At 40.0% G+C, this 25,408-nt stretch overlaps 1 protein-coding gene across 1 annotated transcript in view; it reads left to right on the top strand.

Moving 5' to 3' along the window:
- Window positions 1–25,408, top strand: part of ush2a (Usher syndrome 2A (autosomal recessive, mild)) — a 230,542-nt gene that overhangs the window by 74,050 nt on the left and 131,084 nt on the right. Inside the window, exons 28-36 of the mRNA XM_074625260.1 lie at window positions 4,792–4,898; window positions 5,960–6,083; window positions 16,677–16,807; window positions 21,585–21,711; window positions 22,349–22,450; window positions 22,954–23,142; window positions 23,804–23,934; window positions 24,053–24,332; window positions 24,785–25,003. Of these exons, the coding sequence (XP_074481361.1) occupies window positions 4,792–4,898; window positions 5,960–6,083; window positions 16,677–16,807; window positions 21,585–21,711; window positions 22,349–22,450; window positions 22,954–23,142; window positions 23,804–23,934; window positions 24,053–24,332; window positions 24,785–25,003 (1,410 nt within the window). The remainder of the gene's footprint in view (window positions 1–4,791; window positions 4,899–5,959; window positions 6,084–16,676; window positions 16,808–21,584; window positions 21,712–22,348; window positions 22,451–22,953; window positions 23,143–23,803; window positions 23,935–24,052; window positions 24,333–24,784; window positions 25,004–25,408) is intronic.

Consider the following 25,408-nt stretch of genomic DNA (forward strand, 5'->3'; position numbering starts at 1 on the left):
AAAAAGTTATTACATTTGGTCTTAAAATTCTATATTACAGAAATGAAACGAACGTTGTGATATCTCCTGAATGAAACAGTTTGTGGAGGAAATGATCCTCCCATTAAGTGGTACTCCTAGTAGGGTGTACTTGAGCGTGGTACTGATGCACTGATAAATCTACCACACATAAGGCTGGGCCATTAGAGCCAGCTACCATCTGCTGTAAGTGAGCAGACAGCATCTGCGAAACCACTGGAGTTACACCAAAAGCACATGACTGAACATTAGCGTGCACACTGAGACAGACGTAACGACACAAGCAAAGAGCCCTCTGTCCATGTGTGTGGACGCATTTGCAATTGTTTCAATGTGTGTGTCTTTCCACAAAGTTATCGATCAAGACGTAAAGTGAGTGGCTAATCAGGGACTGATGGTGATGTTTTATGTATCCTACATCCATAAAGGCTTGTTCTACAAGACATACACACAGAGAGACATACACACATACACACTCACACTGTAACACCACTCAACAGAACAGGAACTTTATTGATTTACGCATAATTGGCCTGAGGCCCTTCTTGAGGAGAGAAATATGCATGGCAAGGGATCGCGATGTCAATAAGTGGTGTGCTTGTGTGCGTGGTGTAACTGTACGCTAAGAGCCTGTTAAGACATGTCAGTCGCTGTAAAAACAGAAAACACACACACATGCACAATTGCTCCTGGGAGCTGGCCCATGATTTAGCAGCTTCATTACCATGTCGGCAGCTAAAATTAACCTTTCTGGTGGACTGTTAACCTTGTGTGTGGGTGAACATGTGTGTGTGTGTGTTTGAGCACACGCATGATAAGGCAAGTGGCTTTCGTCAAACTGAATGTGTCATAGTGTTAAGTACATTTCAGTGAATTAACAAGCAGATACAATAAATGAATACATGACACGCGAAGAATACAGGACAGCACATTAGAATCCCATCGATCACTATAAGGAGGGAAAGCTGTCTCATACAGTGACACAATACACACCGACAAACATGTACACACACACACGCACGCACACACACGCACACACACACACACACACACACACGTACACACACACACACACACTCTCTCTCTCTCTCCTGTCCATAGAAGTCTGTCAAAGTTTGTAGTGTTTTTCCTGATTTGCAAGTTTGGTAAATAGAAGACTGGTTGTTGTCCAGTACATGCTGGGCACTAAAATAATTACAACCTGCATCCCCAATAATGCTGTAAATGATTAAGTAATGAGTGAGCAAAGAAATTAAGTTAATGGAGGAATTAATTATTTTTTCAATTCAATTCAGTATGTTTTATCGGCATGACATTTGAAATGTGTTGCCAAAGCAGAATTACAATTATGAAATACAATGAATGAAATAAACAAAATAAAACAGAATGAGAAAGAAACAGTAAATAACAATATTATATAATAGAATAGAATAATATATCACTGGGTCATAGTAAAGCTGCTCATTTTAAAAGATGTTGGGCCTCATGCAACAACTTTTTTGTTTTTTTTACCCTAAAGGCCGTTTCACACCGGCTGCCTTTTTTTTATGCGATTAATTTGCACGTCAATATATTTTTTCGAACTGTTGTTTTTGTCATGAATACTTTCACACAGAATGCAACGTCATTTTTTTTTTCGAACTTTCGCACCATGAATAAAGGCATCAAACAATCATATCGTGCGGAACGGGTTGAGTTGCCCCTATATTAACGAAACAACAACACAGAGGCTCCGTAGTCCGAACCAGGTCGACAAACTTTATTACTCCTTTCAGCCTTGACAAAGGCTGGAGTTACACCAGCGCAGACTCCACTCCTTCCGTTCTTACCTTTCACAATAAAAGACAAGAAGTTAAATGCCAAAAACATCTTGCTGAAGCAGCAGGTGATTTTACACTGTTGTGTGCAACAGACGATGTTCTCCTGCACAACGACTTGCATAAAGACTGTGAGGCTGCTTTTGGAGTGTAATGATAAATTGTGTAATAACATTAACAAGTGGTGTAATAATAATTTTAAATATCACTCATCAATGTTGGTTCGCGCCTAAGACAAATGTTAGATACAAGAAAATGGTTGAATGTTCATACCTGCCGCTTAAGAAAAAACTTGTTTTTGTACAAAGGCTTCTTGCATGAGGCCCATTCAATGTCACTTTCACTTTTAACTTTTCACTGATCACACACAGACACAAACGTCTAGTGGGAAGAACATGTGCTTTGATTTTTCCTGTTAAAGAGAAATTATTCTCATTAACTTTTCCAACATTGTAGAATGATAATTGGAGTAATCTGGAAAAAGAAGACAAATATTCTCTGTATTTTTTAACCAGTCCAGTCTAATCTTTCTTTGTGTTGTAAAGTACACACACTCCCTGTTAACTGATGTCCAGTGCCATCACAGGTGACAATAGCTCTACTAGAGTGAGTGAATCAGTTATAATACCTTCAGTAACACTGTAGTATCACAGTTCACTGAGGTCAGTCCAGTTTGATCAAACGTCAAAACCAGCGAAGCGTGGTCCATTTAGCCACTAGGTCTCACTCAGAAGCCCAGGAAACATAACTTGCCCCCCGATGCAGTGAGAGACTTGTGTTACCTCATGTACAGATACTACAAGGCTTAGTAGGAGATAAAGGTCTGCTACAGACAGAGATTCGCTACACCAATTTATCTACTTTAATCTTGAAGCAGCCACATTTTTCCATTGCCACCTGCATACTTTCTAACCATCTGCCCCTAATACACATAAACACACGCACACACTGAACACACTGAAACTCTGAGAGAGTAACACTGCTATCGTACAATCTTCACGTGTGGCGTCGGCCTATAGTTTTATGTTAGCCATCTTAGTGTTTACTGTTTAGATATTTTGTTTATTGGCTTGGGTCTGAGGTGGCAGAGACGAGGGAATGACTCGTGTTTTCGTTTTGTCCTCCCGACCGACGGGGGACTGCTTCGCCGGTTGGAGAAAGTGCAGCGGAACTTCAGTTGCCGACTATGTGCGGCTCAGATTCTGCCGGTGAACACATAAAACAGAACATTTGCTGATCCGCACACTCTACTCCCGGCGGAATAGTCTCTTGGTGGCGAAGAGGGCGAGGCAAGGGTGCGAGTTGTTTTTCTCGTTTCTGCCAAATAGACAAACTATCAAAATGTACACGGCCCCTGTACCTTCAACATGATTGACAAGCCCTCGGGGCAGCTCTAGGTCTTCGTCCTCTCATGTTGGACTGAGGGCAGAATGGACACTACTATAGCAAGTGGTATTACAAGACAGGACGGGCCGGGGCTAGATGGTTAGCATGCACATTTCAGTAGACGTCTTTGACATAACATCAACACTGTAACCTCTTCACATTCTGTTGATAATGTTTGAATGTTTTAAACTAAAATTCTTACACCTTCTCTATAAGCTCTCTCTCAATCTCTATAAGCATATGAATGTAGAATCTGTAGACAACGGGATAAGATTTTGGTATTGGCAACGTTCTGGTTTCCGTTTGTTGTCCATTTATAGTCCGAGTAGTATCACGTGTATCACGTTTGATCAGGCTTTGGTTGAATGCAGGTTAAAAGTCTGTGTGGAGAGCAAAAGAGGCGGAATGCATTGGCTGAAATGCAATCTCAGAATCCATCGGCTATCGTTTGACGTCAGTTTGGCTTTTTATTTTATTTTTGTTATGACTTGTTAACTGAGTGTATACTGGCTTCTTGTGAAAAAATCCGATCATAGACGTCGTCTCTCAATTCCAACTCCATTCTCGCGTCTCAAGTTGCTAATCGGACTGTAAACAATGAGCAGCGCACAGAAGAAGAAGTCTTGGCCCAGATATCCGCTGGCTACACCAGAACCCCAGAAATATAGCCCCTGGCCCCCAAAGGCTAAATCGTAGTCAGACCAATAGCCGATGGGTTCCAAGATTGTTCAGACTTTGGCTAAACCAAAAAGCACTTCATACATCAAAGAAGTGCACCACTGTTTAAAACGAGGTGCGTGTACGTGTGTGTGTGTGTGTGGCACAGTCAATGTTCTAAATGTCACCATAGCTCAATTTCAATAGACTGGTAAGCTATCGATTGGCAGTAATTTATGGTTTGATGTGCCAAGATGAGCCGCCTAAGACAAGCTGTCCACTTCCCTTTTAAGAGCTCTATTAGAACTCACACTAAAGATGGTCCGCATGTGTGTCACCGAGAGCTAATTTACTCCTACCACAGACCATTTAGACCATTACCGAAACACACACACACACACACACACACGCACACACACAGAAACACAACGATGGAGAGACACTTAATGCACGCACACTTTCCCATCTCTACACCAGTCCATCACTTGCTTCTCTCTCCATTCCTATATATCTCCTCTCACCATATCAGCCAGTCTCCGGTTGATTTATTTATGATACATGTTGAAGCTACGGCTCACGTAGCGCCCAGCATGTTTCAAAGGGACATTTAATTTAACATCTAAAGTGAAAGAAGGAAATTAAATTGACCCTCTGTTAAATGAAAATTGGACGTTTGTGCAGTCTAGACATACGGTAGGTATGAGATAAATGAGCTTAAGACATGTTTCTACTGAATAGAATAATTTGTTTGATGATTGCAAGTGTTTCTATATGCTCACATTTTAGATACATTTAACAAACAACGCACCGTTGTAAAAGTAATAAGGCAGCTCACAAATCCACATCTTACGACAAATATCACAAAAGTTCTTATTTGCATTGAGTCTCTCATTTTCTACCTTTCTCTCCTCAGCTCCAACAGGACTGTCTCTGCTTCAATTATATCCAGTAAATGAAACCACTATTCAGATAGACTGGGACCCCCCAGCCCAACTCAATGGACCACACCCACTATATCAGGTCTGTAAGAGCATTTACTTGAATACATTATTTGCCAGTTGGCTTTTTCATCCTCTTTATTTGCGTGTGTTTTTGGCAATATTCATAGCCATACGTGGCGTACATAAATGTGTGCTGGACAAGTGTACAAAATGTTATTTAGCACCGTTTCAGCCATGCTAGCGCGATGGCTCTAGGGAGGGCAATGTCGGTTGGTCTGTCTTGTCAGTCCACCACTTTGGACCAGACTGAAGTATCTGAACAACTATCCATTGGATTGGCACAAAAGTTTGTACAGACATTCATGGTGTCCAGAGTACGAATCCTAAAGACTTGGTTGATCATCTGACTTTTCTTCTGGAGCCACCATGAGGTTGACATTTGTGATTTTGAGTGAAACGTCTCAACAACTTTTGGATGGATTGCTACGTAATTGAACACTTTCAAGCACCCATCTGGATAAATTGTAAACTCTTTGGTGATCTTCTGACTTTTCATCAGGTCAATATGGTAAATGGACTTGCATTTATAGTGCGCTTTTCTAGTCTTCTGACCACTCAAAGCGCTTTACACTACATGTCAATATTCACCCATTCATACACTGATGGCAGAGGCTGCCATGCAAGGTGCCAACCTGTCCATCTAATCTAAATGCTCATTCACACACCGATGGCACAGACTTCGGGAGCAATTTGGGGTGCAGTATCTTGTCCAAGGACACTTTGACATGTGGACTAGAGGAGCCAGAGATCAAACAGCCGGTCTTCCGATTAATGGACAACCCGCTCTACCTCTGAGCCACAGCCGCCCCAAAAATTCCAATTTGTCCAAGACTTTGGATTATCACTTAATACATGCAAACTAATAACATTCCCATCAACCTCAGCTGTACTTTGTGTTTATGCTAACTGTTATCCAACAGCATTGTATTAGGCACATCTCTTTGCAAATTAAATAACTTATTGAAATCAATACAGTGAATTGAGGATCTATACAGTATCACAAAACATAATATCGCGATATTCAATATTTTCAATATTTTCTTACACCCATATTATTTATTATCATTTATTTATTTTTAGGTGGAGAGGACAGACGTCTCTCTCTCTGACCCACAAGCTCCTGTTGTCAGAGGAACCAGATTCCCAGGAAACAGTTACTACCAGTTTCCCAATGACACCCTTCCTGCCAACACTGACTTCACAGGTAAGAAAGTACTGTAGATCTAGATACATGCAGGTGTCTGTGTGTGTCAGAAAATGGACGGTATGTCTGTGTGCATTGCTATATACTGTACATGCATGTATATGTGCACATGCATACATACATACATACAGTACATGTCTGTGTTTGTTGGTATGTTGCTGTGTTCAGTGATCACACTGCAGTCTCTCAGTCTTCTAGTGACATTCCTTTAGAATGACTTCCCCAGTCATCTTAAAGGACAATTATCTTTCTGTTTACCAGCATCATTAGAGGGTTGAGCTGCACAGCCAAACATGTTCTGCTTCATCTGAGAACATCACCCAGTCTGACGCTCATAATTAATGACTGCTGATACTAATCAGTGGGATTTGAGCGGGCAAAGCTCTTCGATGCCACTTGAGATTACTTCACTGTCCTGCACAAACCTTGTATCACCAGTTAGGTCTTTCTGAGTGGACATAATGTTTACAGTTGGTTAATACATTAAACATTTCCACGTTAAAACTATATAATAAATTATAAAAATAATAATTTATATCTGTTGGCAAAACCAGTTTTCTAAAACGGATGACAAATTCCTGACTTTGTGCAGATAACAGTTTTCATCTGTAATCCTTATGTGACCGTGATCAACTGTAATTGAGTCAACAAAGCTCTCTGTGTTGGTCACATAATCGTGTGCCATCTAAAACACCCAAAAATGTTTGCCGCCCACAAAGTGTTCATTTTACATCTGAAATAGTAGGAGCTTCCAGCCAAACAGTTTTCATGCACACACACATAGATTTTATTTTTCACGGCATCGGCACGTTAAGTTAAAAATACTGTTTTTATAAAGGTCCTTTGAAGGTCGCATAGAAATTGAGAAAGAATGAGTGTATTAGGAGAGGTAAGCCACCCTAAATGATAAAAAAAATATATTCAAATCACAATAATAACTGAAAATGATCTGTTTATTAGAATAAAAATATGTTTGATTTTGTGACTTCCCTTAGAGGTGAAAACAAACCATGTTTTTACAACACTTTTTTTAATACTTCAGTGTTTATAGATTTTGTTCGGAAATCAATCAGTCATTCAACATAAGAAATTCACAACACACACACTAGTCAATTTCTTAATATATTTGTTTATATTGAGACAATCACCATTCTACTTAGAGCATACAAATCTTTAATTACTTAATATCGACAGAAACTTAATTATCAGAATGTCTTTTAATATTTACTATTAACAGTGAGATTATATATATATTCTTGTGTTGACCTCTTCTCCAGTCTCGTTTCTTCACAAAGGATAACTTGTATGTTCTTATGGATGTGAGTAGTCTGAATGTGTATGTCTGTATGAATGTGAAAAAGAGTATGGCTGATACAGCATACATAATAAGCAAATCTTTTTGGGATTATGGTTTATAAAGATCAAAGATCAGATTTTTGTTCTTATGATATCACATCTCTGACCTCCTCTTGTCCTATACAAGCTTACTTCTTTTGGAGCTGAATGATCAGATAGTGCACTGTTGTCTTAATGCAAATCTGCTTAAATGTTAAGAAATCCCAACAGCTGTCTTACCTCTTATTCTTTATCTTTACTCATGGTTCACGGTTCTTGTTCATTTCTCTCTCTGAACGCTGTGATTTTTATCCCAAATCAACAAACTATGATTTTCGATCTTCAGCACAAAGGTAAATAAATGTCTCTAAATGCTTCCAGCAAATAGATGATGATTTTTACTATTGAGGGGCGCCTCTCATCTCCTCCACTCTCCTCCTTCATAAAGGGTAATGGATCAGACAATCACTTTCAGACCGGATCTATTCTGGACCATGAATGTGTCGGCAGTCCTCAAACCATCGCCCTTTTACAACCATCAATACTAATAGCATCATCTACAGACAATTATTCCCATCGAAGCGCATGGAACAGCGAACAAATCAAAGCCAAATTGGATTATGAATGTAATGCAGTGTAATGCCCCCTCGAGAGTCAATTGATCACAGAGGAGAGACTCGTCAATCGTTGATGTCTTATGGAAACCTAGTAACTCCGACAATGACAACTGGAACAATTTTAATACGGGTTGAGTCTTTGTAGAGTCTTTTTTGTTCAATTTCATAATGCAAGAAGAGCCCATGATATTTTATTCAACAAACATCACAACATTTAGATTATGCATTGCTTGGAAATTAGGTTCTTTTGAGTCTTGACAAAACTTTTCTTTACATGTGAGGTTTCCTGATGGGCTTTCTGTAGGAAACTGCAGGTCACCATTTTTCTCCATCAACATTATGCGCCATTCTAGGAATATTAGTTGTTTGTTTCCATAAATTGTTCATTCAGGTTCTTGCTGCAGGCTTTCCCATTTCCTAAACATGTGAATTAAGGGGGCATCTTTGAGCAGAGCCAATACTCTGTATGTTAAATCTAAAATCAAGATTGTTTACCTTGTAAAATCACATGACCTTTGCCCTTTCACTTGTAATTTTATGGCCACTTTACTAAAATTATTTTGGCCGAATAGGTTATTTTCCATGCGCAATTATTGTGATAGAAGTGGATGTTTCCATAATGATAAGTCTGCTCACTTGTGATTAACGATGCTTCTTAATGCTGAATGAATTTAAGGTACTTGAGGTCAATATTTACCACACTGAATCTTCCTTTAGATAAAAGAGGATTATAACCATATGCAATCATGCTGTGATATGAATACCCTGTGAGTGCTTGTTTCCATAAATGCATGTTAGTCCATTCATCTTATCTGTAATGCGTTTGTATCTAAAGCGCTACAACATGACTTCCTGCTCTCCTTATTCATCTTTGAATTAAGGATACCGGTTCTAAACAGATTATAAAATCCTCTCTCCTCATTTGTAATTCTTCAGTATTTCAGCCTGAAACGGGCTGATTGGAAAGAGGAAGATGGCCTGCTCATATTTTCACTAATCCAGATGTATTTCTACAACCCACAGTAAATGAAGAGAGATGAAACATCACAAACATAGTTTAGAAAAAAAAAGAAGAATAAATGAATGCAGGAACAAACAGACTTGGATAATTTCCAGACACGTCTAATACAGTACATCGCCGCAGCACCACTGCAGCAACTGAGCAGGAAAGAGGGAAATGTTAAATGATACAAATTATTTTTCCTTAATTAATATGATTGATTGCCAGGCATTGACGTTGAGAGGAGAGGGGGAGAAATGTGTGAAGGGAAAGTTTGCACAGACATCATTAGTTTTTCCCCATTTAAAGATTAATCAGAAGAGGCTGGGCTCTTTAATTCTGTCATTTGTATATTTAATGGGCTGCTGCAGAATCTATGGGTGTAATTAGCTAGCTGCCGCGCTCTCATTAATACGCCAGGCTCTGATTAATGCCAGCACAGCGCTAACATGACTGGAGTTATTCAGGTTATGTTGTGTAGATGATTGCACACAACCTCCACTGTTTACTGAGACAGAGAGAGGAGAAATAATACAATAACACATGAAACAATACCACCTAATAAATAAAACCATACTTAAAACTGAATATTGCTAGTTGTTAATGTTGCTTATTGTGGAATATAACATAAATCCTCTTTGTTCAGTTAGGCACAGAGAGGGGAACATTAGATTCATTATGAACAATAAACTCCATTTTAAACAGTCCTTAATAATTTTTAATTTACAAAAGACTCAATTTAAACAATATAATTCTCTCACTTAACAACTCCGGAGTTGATGGTGTGAGTATAATTGGTTTTATGTACTTGTAGGTCATAAAATGTTCTTTACAGTACATTAAGTAATGTATCACTCATGAAAGAAACTTCCAGATTGTGACACAACAGCACTGTGAAGCAACACAGGTTATGTTTATTGACAAAGGTCTCTGAAAACATCATACTCTTCATGTTCTGGCCAGAAAAGGAGCTGAGCTGACTCGATGTTCTGCATTGCATGCTGTAGATTACCCACAGCCTGGTCCAGATAGCCATCGCATGCCAATTTAAAAAGGGTTTCTACACAAGAATTCACAACATGTAAAATGTTAATTATGGATTATACATGCCATGTTTCTGCATGACTAGTTGTGAGGCCTAAGAATAGTGATGTTTGTTGGTCAGTTACTCTCCACACTTTGTCCCAGAGCAGGATTTCTTCACATCTAATGGCCAAATTGCCATGAGATTTGGTGGATATTCATAGTCCCTTGCAAAAATGTCCACTACTGCACAAGAAATATCAGAACGTAATGAACCAATTGCAATGATTACATTAGCCCATTGTTGACGGCAGGGACTTTCCGCTGGAACTAGGAACCTTTTGAGGAACTCATTGCATTTCGCCTGCAGAGACCAGGGTCTAAATCAAGGACTTTTTAACCCCCAAAAAGGCCCTGGTTGGGGCGTAGTACTTTCTGAAAGTACAGGAATTTTCTGGGTGGGGTTTGCAGAGATGACCGTTGCTGATCGGTCAAACACACACACGCAATGTCACTGCTTCAACTTGTATACCGCTTCATTCATAAAAACAAGGTAATACTCTAGTATTGCTTTGCATTTCTCTTTGTTTGATAACATTCAAAGTAAAGTTAGGCTTTGACGGCTTCCCGACTCATTTTATAAAAGAGAGAGAAAAGCAAGAGATCGCTCGAGCGAGCAGAGAGGGCAAGTGGTAGAAGAGACAGATTGCGCGGCGGTTCTGTGAATGAGAGGGGAAAAAAAGTTGTTTTCTGATTGTTTCATTGCGACTACGTTCTAAAGTAGAAATAAATAACCAACAAACACTCAACAGATGATTTACTGTGGAGACAGACGCGCTAAGTTTAATTTTCCTCCTCTGCATTTCAGTCATTACATCCAACGTGCTTCGGTAAATACTGTGCAGCAGTAAATGTCGTCGCAGTGAGACAAAACCTAAGGGTTTTTGTCCGTGTTCTGGCACACGGCAGGCTGCAGTGTTTACTGCTGCTGCGACCACCAGCAGCTCTCGTTTCATGTCATGTTGCTTTTTCATACGTAATTTGCCTAATCTTCACAGGTCTTTAGACCGCTATGGAAACGCAGACAACAATGGGCTGAAGGAACCTTTTAGTTCCTGGAAAAGTAGTCCCGGGACTAACATTACCAGGAACCTCTTGGTGGAAACCCGGCGAATGTGAACACATTTATGCACTCCAGAGGATGGTCCTATAATCTCTTAGATTGTTTAGCACATTCATGGACACTTGATTTTAACAACACCAAAGGGTTCCTTTGGTGCAATTTCAGGAAGTACTTCTCTTTCCAATACTGCTCAAAGCAAAGCAACATTGTCAGTATGTTCATGTAGTTTTTAGTTTTAGTTGTAGACTTTTCTTCTCGTTTACTGAATTTTTGCTCTTAAATATTAGGCCAGTGGTGAAAGTAGTTACTTTGGGGGAGACAACTGACATTTTTAAAGAAGTTCATTCATCAAATTTAGATATAATTAACTGATTAGGATGTCCTTACTTTAACAATCAAGTATTTATCAACTGCATTGACACGTGTAGTACTTGTGAGGTGTGAAGGCCTGTTGTGGAAAAAGTTTGTGTATACTGAGCGTTCTATTGACCGTGTATGTTTCTGTGAGGCTTTGGTGTGCACTCTCAGGTGAACAAGTGCATGCTGGTGTTTTGTGTTTGTGTGCGTGCTTGCATGTACTCAGTATGTGTAACAGAGACACCTGTCAGGATGTGTGCTCAGGTTTGTCTGTTGATGGCTCCAAAGTGGTTGTCAGTGTGAAGTAGCACAAGTCCTGTGGGGAAATCTGAAGGAAGTAATGCTGAGCACGAGCAGTGTCACTTAGATGCTGTACATTTGGACCAAACACCGTGACAGTCTATCCCTCCCTATTGCACAGACTCACACAAACATGTTGTGCATAATCTAAACACCAACAGTTGTCTATTGTTACCTTACAAATATCTGTTCCAGACATTATTATAACAACATATACAATATATACAATTCTTTATGAAAACAAAGATCAATACAGGACATGCTGTATACCTGCGGAGATACATTAATAGTCACATTGACCTTTCTGCCGTTGCAAATAAGGTCAGAAGAACTATTTGAACAATCCTTAACGCCATTATAACTGTTTGGCAACTGTGGGGCTTGGATTGGACATCTTGAATAATTTATCCAAAGTGGTTTCCTTATAAACACAGCATGACATGAGGAAACTCACATTCTGGAGTTAAGACAGTGGAAAAAAGAACAATGCTTCGCAGAAAAGTTTAAGATATTGCACAGCATTCCTTTATATGAAGATATACCAGAATGCATCATCATTTACCATTTAAGGATCTTTACACACAGCTGTTTTGTACTGTATATACAGTATGACCTCCTGTGCTAATGAGGCAGGAATAATAGCTTTGCTTCTTCTCCTCTGTCAAATCCTATGAGTGTGTGTTTCGGTCCCACGGGCTTGTAACATTGATTCATGTTTTGGCTCTGTCCAAACCAATGGTATCCTCCAGGTCTGAAAAATGAAGCCAGTGCTTTAGACTTGTATTGTCCCTTATAGCCAGCAGGGGGCGACTCCTCTGGTTGCAAAAAGAAGTCTGATTGTATAGAAGTCAATAAGAAAATGACCCTACTTCTCACTTGATTTATTACCTCAGTAAACATTGCAAACATGAGTTTATGGTCTCAATCGCTAGTTTTTATTTAGCAACGCCAAACTCAAGGCTTCAAAACGGCAGTCCACAAAACACCTCACAATGGATGAGTCACAGTGACTACGTCCACTTCTTATATACAGTCTATGGTCCAAAATTGGAGGGGTATTCGAAGGCTATTTTCTAAGCTGTCTCTACGTCTTAACAGTTATAACGATCCCAATCATCTTATGTCACTGTTTGGAATTATTCCTGAAGGGATGCAGTTACCTGCGGGGGGCCATAAAGTTGTTGCCTTTACTAACCTACTGGCATGCCGCCTGATACATTTTGAGGTGGAAGGAGGCTACCCCGCCCTCAGTCTCCCACCGGATAAGAGATGTGTTGTCTAACCTGAAGCTTGAAAAATAAGATGAACACTACGGGGTTCGGAAAATAATTTGTGTGGAGATCTTTTTTGACATTCTTTAACAAACCCTTAACACAAGTACAGGAATAGATTATGACATTATCATGTTTCGATCTTTGACAAACATCTGTATATGGTTTTTGACCTGTACGTGCGGCTTCTGCTTAACCTCTTAGTATGACTTAAAAGGTATTTTAATTTTGCAATTTCACTTTGTATTAACTATGGTATTTCATTGTGTATACGTTGATATATACATGCATTCCATGTTGTGCATTCCTCTAATTTTCTGTTTGCAATAAAAAAATAACTGTGAAAAGAAAGAGAATAGGTACCTCCCATGTCCACGTCACTATAGGACAGTTTGATGTTATCTGTAGTCTGTTTTACAATGGATAACTGTTTACACCATAGTTAAGGCGAAAAATAGGAAAGTAGGATACATGGGAAGGAGCTGAATTAGAAGTGAAAGAGATAAAAATAAAATTGAAGATGCAAGGAGAGAAAACATATTCAGATGAGGCAATGGTTGGAGAAAGAGAGAATGAAAAGGTCAAGAAAAAGAGGAGGAAGGTTAAAAGCGTAGGGAAGAAAGAAAGGGATGTATGCCAGATCAGGAGAGTGTGACACAGAGAGAAGGTTAAAGGGGGATAATGTAATGTCAGGTATCTGTCATGACTTCACTCATCTCTCTGGTGACAAGGTCATGAATGTAAATGGCAGATGCCTGCTTGATGTACAGAATGCAAGTTCAATGTAAAGAACATCTTTGTCTTGTCTCAGCTGTTTACTACTACTATCACAGTTATTTTACATTTTATTTCCATGTAGTCTTGTTTTTAAATCATTAACCAAACTAAAGCTATTTATTGGTAAACAATGCATAATGCACTGCCGAAATGGGACCATTATAAGAAGACACTTTTACATTCCTAGATCCAAGGGTTTTTTTAGGCTCGCATTTTTGCAAAGAAAAATGCAACGATTCTTTCCCGTTATTCTGTCACATAGTATGCCCAGTTTGTCTTCTAAATCACTTTTATCCTAGACTTAAATGGTAATGGAAAACCTGTGAGCCATGTCTTAATATAAGATGTTGATGTTAGGCAAAAATATAAAGAATCATTCTTAAGGCCCATTCACACTGGATTTATTTTTCCAATGGAGAGGGAGTGATTTTAATCCCGTCTGGAGCACGTATGTGGGTTATTCCCCCACCCCGGTAATAATTACCACTGCAATTATCTACTGTTTTTAGGTGAACTCCTGGTCCTCCTGTAATTTAAATCCCATACGGAAAGACTTGTATTTTAAAGTGGACCTCTTCCTTTTATACTTTTTTTCCTTTTTATCAGCACAGTGTGAAAATGGAGTAAGTCAAATATTTTTGCTAATCTGATAGATGGACATTAAAAGTATGCAGAATTAGCTGTTGCAGTTCCTGTTTGCAGATTACCCATTGATTTACAGACAGCTATGATACTGAAGAAAACTTTGAAATGTGATGATTGATGCCAGTCCTGAAGCGTTTTTTTATGATCTTTAAGCAGATTTATGGACATTCATTCGCAATGGATATTGCAGATATTTATATTCTCGGCAAGTCAAACTGCATGATATCAATGTGTTTAATGTCTCTGTGTTAAGATTTGACTAAGTTATGACTCGGAGGGAGTATGACTTTTGTCTCACGTCTCTCCCTTCGCGCTCCCCTGAGGGAGGCTTTAGGCTTTCTCTTTTGGCTTTGTCCTGTGGACTGTCCGTGTTTATTAGAGACTATATCCTGTAATTTCCTGATGGTTAAAATTTCGTCTGAAACCATGAGTGTAATTACAGAGGAGCACAGTGAATATCCCCACCTCTCCCTGTAAAGTTAATCCAAGTAAACCAAATAAAATCATAATTCCAGTGTACACCAGACTACTGGCATGTACACTATTTCATTGATAAATTACATTAAAAACAAGAAAGCGCGAACTACGCGTTTCGCATGTGGCTTCATCAGATCCGTCTAAATGGGGCTTTAGATGCTGATATGTATAATGTGCATACATTGAAATTGGCATCCACACTATTAGTTAGGATCAGTCCTCATCTCCATCACCACTTCTTACAAAGGAGTCCAAAAGGGAAAAAATATGCACCTCTGACCCACATAAATGCTGCTAGGACTGTTGCCAGTACTTACTGTGGCACTGCTTGGAGACCTACAGGCTGTATATCGAGTAGGGTTGGCCGGATTCCCTCTAATTGGAAACTTCCTTCTAACGGATTTTGTTGTAAATGAGCATCTACAAACTGTTGTATGAATTGTAAAGCAGTCTGGGAAAAATTTGAGATTAGGGGCTATATAAGTAAGATTGAATTGACTTGACAGGTGCAAGTCACTGTGTTTGCTGTATATCAGCAGCTGCCGTAACAATAGATTCAGTTTCAAACACAACACAGAAAAGGCATTTTTGAAATGCTGTGAAAACTGGGAGCTCTGAAATGGATAATCTGCATTCATCTTGAGCTTGCCATGTAACTGTTTGACTTCTCTCCGTGTTAAGTGAATTCACACACTAATTATTTTGCAAACACCGGCTTCTGATGAACCCTGGACTGCCTCCATTCAGCTCCTCAGATCTTCCCACACTTCTGTTCCCTTCGGAGACAGACTGAGCTGAGGAAACGCACACGTAAAACCGCACTCTCTGTGTCGCTGTGTGGATCTAGTAGTGGATTAAGATCCAATCTCTGATCCATAGTAACATGACAAGACAGCACGCTGGATGAATTCTGCGCTCTGTGTGTGTGTTAGAGGGAAACCCATAAGTTTCCCACATTGCTGAAGCTTTGATTCACTGTGTGTGCATTTACAAGCGAGGCAGGACAGCTGTGTTGGAATGATAGCTACATAACTGTATTTGGTCAGTTACTGCCCTGCTCAAAGATTACATTATTATTCCTTATAATTGTTGTTTTCTCCGATCCCAAAACTGTTGCCATTCCAGTTGGTGGTCCAGGGTTAATTTATTGTATTTGGGAATAGCGTAATGGGCTTCATCTGAGTATTGTAGAACTGGGTCCATATCTTATAGATTTGAACAAATTCAGAAAGTCTGGAGGGAGACTGAAGAAACGTACACATATTTTCTTTGACTTGATTACGGTAAAGAAATCTCAATCTGCAGTTTTTACGACTTGTTTTCAGATACTGAAAGGGACCAGAAAATTAGAGATCCTGTTCATGCAGAAATGGTCCCTCTTTTTAGATTAGATGGTGAACGCTGGATGCTGTCTAATATCTAAATGGACAGATTTAACACTGGGACACCACAGGTCCCTTATTGAGTTACGCCTTAATGACAGCGCCCACAGCTGTGGGTGCTGCTTTAAGTCTTAACAAGGACAATTTCGTTGTATTTTAACAACAACAACACTATGATCAAATTTGACATGTATTGAATGTATTGTTTAGCCTGTGTTAAATTAATTCCTGAGAACAAATTAAAGAAAATTAAATATTGTGCTCTCTCTCTCTTACTTTGTATCAGGTGTTGAGTTGAGTTTCAAAACTCGGTCCCCAGATGGTCTGCTGCTCTGTGCCTTCTCTCCAGGAAATCAGGAAGAGTTCCTGGCTATTCAGCTCAAAAATGGACGGCCCTACTTTCTGTTTGATCCACAGGTATGTTACCTCTTTTTTCTTTTCTTTTTTTTTACCCTTTTGCAAAAGTGTCAAGTGTGAGTGCAAAGAACTGACATTTCAAAACCGATGTACATAATAATATAAATCAATCATTGCTTAATAATACATACAACCTCATAAAAGACAGGCCAATGTGCCATCAACAACCTGACTGGAAACAGGTGTTTAACTAAAATTATCATTTCTCTTCAACAGTAGGAGGGGAGTTTATGCTTTTTTTTTATCATCATTTTGATTTAGTTTCATTTGTTGAGGGACTTGCAAATTCCGTCTGCTTCCGCCTATTCAGGACCATCTCCATCCAACTTGACTACTGTTAAACAAAAACACCTGTAATTTGCAGCGAGTGTACTTTTTGTTTACAGCGTCATATCTGACCAAAGGACATTCCAAAATTGAGTTTATTTTTAAGTTTACTGTCCTTAGTGGCCATTTAACCCATTTTGTTTTATCATTTCATGCATCTTTTTCATCCACTGTCCCTCATTCATTTTTGTCTCTTTATCATTGTATTCGGCTCACTTTACGTACTTGCTCACCTTCCCCCTGTCTTTTTCTCTTTTTTTCTGATTCTGATCCACCTTTGTCTCTCTCTTTCTTTCTTCCTCCCTCTTTTGCTCTCTCTGTCTCTCTCCCATTTTCTCTCACTTGCTCTCATCTAATAAATGTGATCTGTAGCCCCTCATTGGTTTCTGTCAGGGAGAGGGGAAAAAACTTTGAAAGTGTGTCAACGTTTGAATTGGACTGCAATTAACTCATTCCCTGCAGTCACCACGCGTGAATACCAATTGCAAGCTAATTAAGCTTTGCACCCTTGCACACACACACACACACACAGACACACACACACACACACAGCTCTGTTTCCCTTATCCATCCATACAGACACATGTAGAGGGGTTAAAGAGTCAACGACTTAGATGATGAAAGTGATGATGGGAGATGATTACACATACTTCCATGAGGCCACCAACTAATTACACACTCAAACAAACACACACACACTTACACTTTACTTTCTCATCACTATCCAATGCTCGTTATCAAAAAGCCCTCATCAAAATGTAACCATGGGACGTATCTGTGTGTCACTGAGTAGATCCTTGTTGACTTGCAGCGTTAATGTGTCTGACTGTGGTTATGTGTACTACTAAATGTGCGATGGAGCGTATGTGTCTTCTCCAACTGGGTTGATTCCTTTGTTTAGACTAGTTTGGGGTAATTAACAGTGGGAGTGGTGTCACGGCTTATTAGTGTTCCCCTAGATACATATAGCTGGGCCCATTACTTCCCCCTATTAGCCTGTTGAGCTAGCCTTAATGGGATTACCAGTGCAGGGGGGGTAATTTAGCATGACACAGGAAAGTGATATGCTCATAAATATGTGCACATGTGAGCTGCCACACACACACACACACACACACACACACACACACACACACAAAGTACATTGAAGCACATGAGACACTCAGAAACATCCCCTGTCACACAGAAGAGATAGACCAAAGCATCGGAGTTAGCTTACTGTCACAAACTATTAAACACACATGCTGAAACGCATACACTGTTCACACTCTATTGATGAAAGGTGAGTAGTGTTTTTCTGGTGTCTGCCGTGTCTGTCACAGGCTGTAATGCTCTGATACTCATGTAGCTCTCATCACAGACTCAAAGTTAGCTGTCACTGTCTGTTAAATACATTTGCGGGCACACAGACAAGTGGCAAACACACAAATTGTATTTTTCCTCGACCAGTCATGCATCTCGGTTCTCTCTGAGCTGACACTGGTGGCTCTTAGTGAAATCTAGAAAGCTGTAACTTTGCAATCCTCTAGCCTTTGGGGAAAAAAACATTGTAATCTTCAACAACAGATGCTAAACGTGTATACTAGAAATACTGAAAATGAACCAGAGTCTACCCACTTACAGTAATGGTGCTCCTTAAATGTGCATTTACTGTAGTAAGCCCCACAAGCTGACATGGCCCTTTAGGAGGCTACACCTCTATTGTTCCATTATTAAAGGGATTCCTCTTTGCCCCTTGCCCACTTCTTGAAAACACATACTTCAATATTTTGGTCTGCTTCAGTCTCCTATTCACCTACCAAAAATGTAGCAAACGTGAACTACAGCGCCTTTCTTGTCTTTAATTAATTTAATGCAGATGTTTCTTAAACTTAAACTTGAGATGACTGCAAGACACCAGTCAGATTCTGAAGGAGTTTTTGCTCAGGCTTCTGACTTTGCCAGGGTTGACCACATTGGCAATGGGGAAGAGTCTCCATGAGCAATTGCATTCATTCGCTCAAATGTGCAGACACACACAGACACTCTTAAACACAGGCACTTTTGTTCATTCTGTCACTTACGGGTATACAGTATTATGTTCTCACACACACGCAGGGTTTTTCCTGCTTTAGCCACCTCCAATCGAAAATCACCAGCGCCTAAATGATAAGAATTGAGAATAAAAAATAGCAATGCAAATTCTCCCTGAATGTCAAACAACAGTTGAACGAGCGAAACAAACTTAAATATGATGTCTTTGACTTCCAGCAGTCAACTTCCCTCTCATCCACAGCCGACCGCTATACTTTACACGTGGCTGACGCTGGATAAGCAAACTGAGCTGCATTGTTTTGTTTTTAGCGCTAACGTGATCTCAGTTTTACAGTCTAGAGTCGGCTGTACCGGACTCTCCCAGTAGTTTTAACGGTAGTATTTAACCTCTGTTTGCAGGAAACAACATGTTTGCCTGCTCATAAACTTTCTGTTATTCCATCTAAACAATACACCAAAATCTACTTCTTAAAACATTTGAGGCAAGAAAAAAGCTACGCCACTGCTGAATCTCATTTCATATCAGAACTATATTGCCTAGTTTAACAGCCAAGTTTCATGAGCCAGGCATGTCGCGCTGGATGGACTTTTTCAACTTTCTGCTAATACAGACAGTGCAGCCCCCCTCAAACCTCACCGCAACACTCCAACCATGCATTGCACTCCATAGAAAATTAATAAAAAGCGCTGAGACGCCCTTCATCGCCGGATCTGGTGGAAATACGCCTAAACTCACTCCCCTCCCCCCTTCCAATGTTGTAATGAAATAGTTTTGTTAATTGTGGTTTCATTTACTCAAGTATAATAGATATTTTTGTCTATCAAATGGTCAGTAATAACAGGGAAATGGAAAGATTTCGGTCAAATAAGGTAACACAGACTCGATGCCTTTACTGTACGCGGACTGATCATGCTTACTGTCGTGTGTAGTCACCCCCCAAAGGCCCATTCTGAGTCAGGAAAACCCTGTGACAATAACACACACACACACACACACACACACACACACACACACACACACACACACACACACACACACACACACACACACACACACACATAGATACTGTGTGCTCACATTCTTTTGCAGGCTGCCAAGTGTAGCTGGGAAAGCCGCAGGGGCAGCACTTTGGATAAGTGCTGTTTATTTGGTGTGTGTGTGTGTGTGTGTCCATCAGCTTCCAGTATCACATACTGTATATTAAAAAGATTTGGCATTGGGGCATTCTCACACAACAGCGGACACACACCTTAGTCGAGTGCTGTACAACTCAAGTGCAGGCTACAGTGATGACACTGCCACCTTCGGTGGGTCTTTGCTAATGCGAAGTGTGTGTTTCAATCAGCACATAATGAGTGACATGGCTTTAGCTGATACTATGTTACCTGACAAATTGAGTGACTCCCCTGTATCCATTCAATAATGTGTGTGTGTGTGTGTGTGTGTGTGTGTGTGTGTGTGTGTGTGTGTGTGTGTGTGTGTGTGTGTGTGTGTGTGTGTGTGTGTGTGTGTGTGTGTGTGTGTGTGTGTGTGTGTGTGTGTGTGTGTGTGTGTGTGTGTGTGTGTGTGTGTGTGTGTGTGTGTGTGTGTGTGAAAGAGAGACAGCATGTGTAAGGGAGAAGGGGGCTATGCTCAGACAGTTTCTGCCCAGTAAATATGTTCCTAATGCCTTGCTCTACGGCACCTCGGTAGTCGTAGAGTAAAGTGTTAGTTTCTTCCACTGCCAGTGTCTCCCAGAAAGGATTCAAACGGGTGTGTTTGTGTGTATGTGTAAAAGAGAGACAGAGAGAGAAAGCGATAGAGAGACTCCTCCCATGTTGTCTTGTTAAGTAGAGCTGTCTAGCAATGGCAGTAAAGATGTCAGAGGCTGATATACTCTGGCATTCATACATTTATTGATCTCATCATTAAATCTTCATCACTGTGTGTGTATCTGTGTGTGGATACATGTTGTCAGTGTGTTTGTGCGAGTGTGCCCCTACACGTTACTTCTGTTTTACTACATTACTCTTTGCCCACTTGCTAAAAGCTGATCACAACAATGATGTCATACTTAATAGGTAGCAAAAAGCCCTGTAACAACACTTTGATGATTATACGTGCATGTTCGTGTCCTTTTGAGGGTGGCGTGTGTGTGTGTGTGTGTATGATGTGTGTCATTGATCCTTAATGTCTAACCTTGTTCGCACAACAGAGGGATAAAGAAGCGATAATTTGAAATGTTACAAAGTAAGCGTGTTCGATTGCACTGCGATTATAAAAATGGTCTCTTTTGAGTCAGAGGTCATAGATTTACTTTAGCGATTACTGTAAGACACATAGTTGCGAGACCTGTTGTCAGAGGATGTCTTCACAACACCATTAATGTATATGTGTTTAAATTCTTGCCTGTAATGTGTGTTTGTGTGTGTGTAGGGCTCAGCGGTGGCTGTGAGTGTGCAGGGTGATGGAGGGCGCCGCTACAATGATGGACAATGGCACAGCATCATAGCAACAAGGCGAGGGGCCGTGGGAACAATCGTTGTAAACAATCAATACAGAGGTAACTCTCTCATATTCATACTGACCACTGTGTGTATCTGCTCAGTGTGTGGGATTGTAAATGCGAGTGCATTTGTGCTCGTCTACACATGCGAGGAAGTGCACCTTTGCCTGGATGTGAATAGTGTGAGACTGACATTTATGTATATACAGTGTGTGTTTCTATGTATGTAAATCCCCCCGCTCCATGGAGGTATTAGTTAGGTTAATCCCAGCCACTCTTTGTCTGATGAGAAAAATAGAGCTTCGCACACATAGAAACACATTTATGTTCCTCATTTGTTCTCAAATATGATTTCAAATATTTTCCTTCTTTCTTGGTAAATCTAGACAGAAACTGCATGAGCATAACTCTTCCCTCACTTAGTCTCACTCCTCTGCTCTCTCTCCCTCTGTTTTTGTTTGCCTTTACCCCCTGTTTACCTCCTCTCTCTTAAAGCGCTTTGAGTGGTTGGAAGACTAGAAAAGCGATATATAAATGCAAGTCCATTTATAGTGTCCTTCCCTTAATTCGAATCCCTTTTTGTTCTCTGAATGCACTGATTTCATATTTACTCTTATTCTCCCTTAACTCCACTTTTTTGCTTTGCCCCACCACATTTATGTGTAACACCACCATCCTACCTACACCACACCAGGAAGTGCGTCAGCTTCCAGCGGTAGCACCATTATTGGTGAGAACACAGGGATGTTCATTGGAGGGCTGCCTGAAGACTTTACTTTGCTGAGGGAGGATTCAGGTAAGTTCATTAAATGATTATGTGTTGTTGTTTGTCATGTCTAACATTTAAATATATTTGACATATTTCTGCCGTCTGAATGTGGCTTGGCTTTTTCATTTTTTTGTATATACATTATTGATTCTCCAAAGAGGAAATTATATTTTGCCAAAATTATCTCCACTTTTTTCTGTAAGGCAGGTTAGTGCTACATCCCTGGATTACACAGGAGTTTTCTATCGTCCTCAAGTGTAATTTAGGAAAGGATATAAACATTTTAAAGTCTCCTGGTTGAGGTGTATTCTCACTACAATCAGACCTACTTACTGTCTTCATAAAATTTGCCATCATTCTCATATTCAGGCACTGATATGCGGTAACTTCTGGTCATTTGTATGATAAGCACCAGATGGCAATTGCCACTGACAACTTAAACTCAAAATTTATTTTTAGGCAATTTGGAAGGATGGAGTGAAAACTTTCCAAGTGACAGTTGTGGTATTTATTCTTGTCTGTCTCACCAGGTGATGCTCAGCTAGTGCGACAGGGTTTCTCTGGTTGCCTCAGAGACGTGAGTTTTAAGATGACTGACAGCCCTTCAGAGGAATGGAAATCTCTGGACTGGGCGAAAGCGACACAGAAGTTGTCAGTGTATGAAAGCTGGGAGGGATGCCCTATTCAGACTGTGGATGGAGCCCATTTTCTGGGTCATGGTAGGATCTCTTGTTAATAATATAAATGATTATAATGACTTTTTGTTAATTTACTTGTTTCACAAGGATAATGCACACTAACATTACTACATGCCCAATAAGAGGGAAATGATAGTGTACACTGTAGCACAATACTTCATACTTCAATATAGAAACATGACAGCATGCAACAAGGTATTTGCATTGTAGCGAAAAGCTCTGTGGAGTGTCTTTTTTCAGGAGCAAGCTGTGTTCAGATACAACTTCAAGTGGATTTTTAGTGTCCCTAATGCACTTGCAAGACCGGATATCTTAATAAGATGCTTGCTGCCGATGTTGGTGGTAATGAGGTTGTTGTTTCATGTTGATAAATATGATGATGATAAGTTAATTGGTCTCTGTGTGAAAGATCAGGTTCATCAGTGCACATTTCCTCCATTATTGCTTTCTAAAGGGGCCTGCTCATCCAACCTTTTATTTGTCTGTCACTTTTGAATATATGAAAAACATTTGAACCAAAAACATGTCCCATTTCAAGTCCAAATATGAGTCAAACTTTCTATTTGAAAAAAATATCATTTTCACAGGTCCCCAATATAGCGAAAGAAGTTTCTTTCTTTCTTTAGTGCTTAGCCTCATAATAAACTGGATGTTTTAGGTAATTATTTCCTCCTTGTTTCAGGTTACTTGGAGATGGGCAGAGATGTATTCAGTGGAGGACAGGACTTTGACATTTCTATGGATTTCAGAACAGACCAGCTCAATGCACTTTTGCTCTTTACATACAACACACAAACTGAAGACTACATGCTGGTAAGGAGTACAGACACATTTAAAATGATCGTTTATAATGCTGAAAATACTCAAATAAAACGTTATAAATGCATGACATTAGGTTGTTATTTTTTGTTTATTGATGTTTATTTTTTAGGTGGAGCTGGAAGCTGGTCTCCTGTCCGTCATTCTTGCCTCTGAAGGTCACATGACTGAACTCAGCATGTGGGTGGGGCTTAGCTACTGCGATGGAGACTGGAAACCGTTTTCATTGTCAAAACGCGGCTCGCTCATTTCTGCTGAAGTCAATGACTGGGCAGAGGAGACAAGGGGAGTGGGCGAAGCAACAAGGCTGAGAGTTGATTCGCCGTTATACTTGGGGGGCGTGCCCATGGAGCTCAGGCACCCTGCTCTTGACAGCCAAAGTCACAAACACGGTGAGAACATAGCATCAGTACTTTTACACTATCTAAATGGCAGGTGTTCGACCAAGAAGAAGTGCCTTATTTGGTTGTGATTGGTGCAGTTTACACAGGCTGTGCAGCTAAACTGGTCAAATGTGGCATTTGCTTGTTTACGGGCTCCCTGTTTTTGGTTTTCTTGTATTTAGTTAAACAAGTGAGAGTATAGGGCAGGGCAGCATTTAATGTACCAACCAAGAGTCATAGTGATTATACTGGCATTTGCTTGCCGTATCATATTTGACTAAAGTTTAAGTGCAATCGTGAAATTGTGAAATGAGAGTGGAGGATGATGGTGCTTATTTAAACAATTTAAAATATAAAATGTAAATTTGGACAAATCTCACACTCTCCTCCCTTTTCTCCTCCGTTCTTTTCTCCCTTTTTCCTCACCTTCTTCTGCTCTTTACTCCTTTCCTCTTCCACAGGCCTAGGAGGTTGCATAAGGGGTCTCACCATACGAAGTGATGAAACAAACCCTCCCGTCAGTGTTAATCTCTCGGTTGCCTCCCGCCGTTCTGTTAGAGTCTACTTAGACGGCTGTCCCACCAGTGAAATCCGGTACAACTGCAGAGGAAACGATTCGGTGTTGGTGTACAGTGGGAGGAAGACACACGCCACAGATCATAGCCTACAGCCTTTCACTGGTAACGATACACAGTGTACATTCACATAACTACACTAACACAAAGACAGCGCTCACCTGAAAAGAAAGTGTGGAAGTCTGGCACACTGTCAACACTAACTTAGTAATAACATGTCAGTGATAGACCTTCCTCAGACATCAAACAAACAATACAAAGAACATGGCATTAATGCTCCATTCTCTGTTGCAACAGCCAATCAAAAACAGCATTTAATCAAAGGAGCACACAAGTCAATCAGCAATCATGCTTATTACTAAAGAACAATTGAAAATAAGAATTATAAATGTGTATAAGTGTCTTTTGGGAGTTTTTCCTAATCCAAATTGATTAGCTAATATAAATTTACACTGGGGATATTGCTATGCTCAACAGTTTTTGACTGACACAGAGGTGACGGCACGAGCA

This window comes from Sebastes fasciatus, chromosome 2 (genome assembly GCF_043250625.1).
Source record: "Sebastes fasciatus isolate fSebFas1 chromosome 2, fSebFas1.pri, whole genome shotgun sequence".
In the NCBI taxonomy this organism is placed as follows: domain Eukaryota; kingdom Metazoa; phylum Chordata; class Actinopteri; order Perciformes; family Sebastidae; genus Sebastes; species Sebastes fasciatus.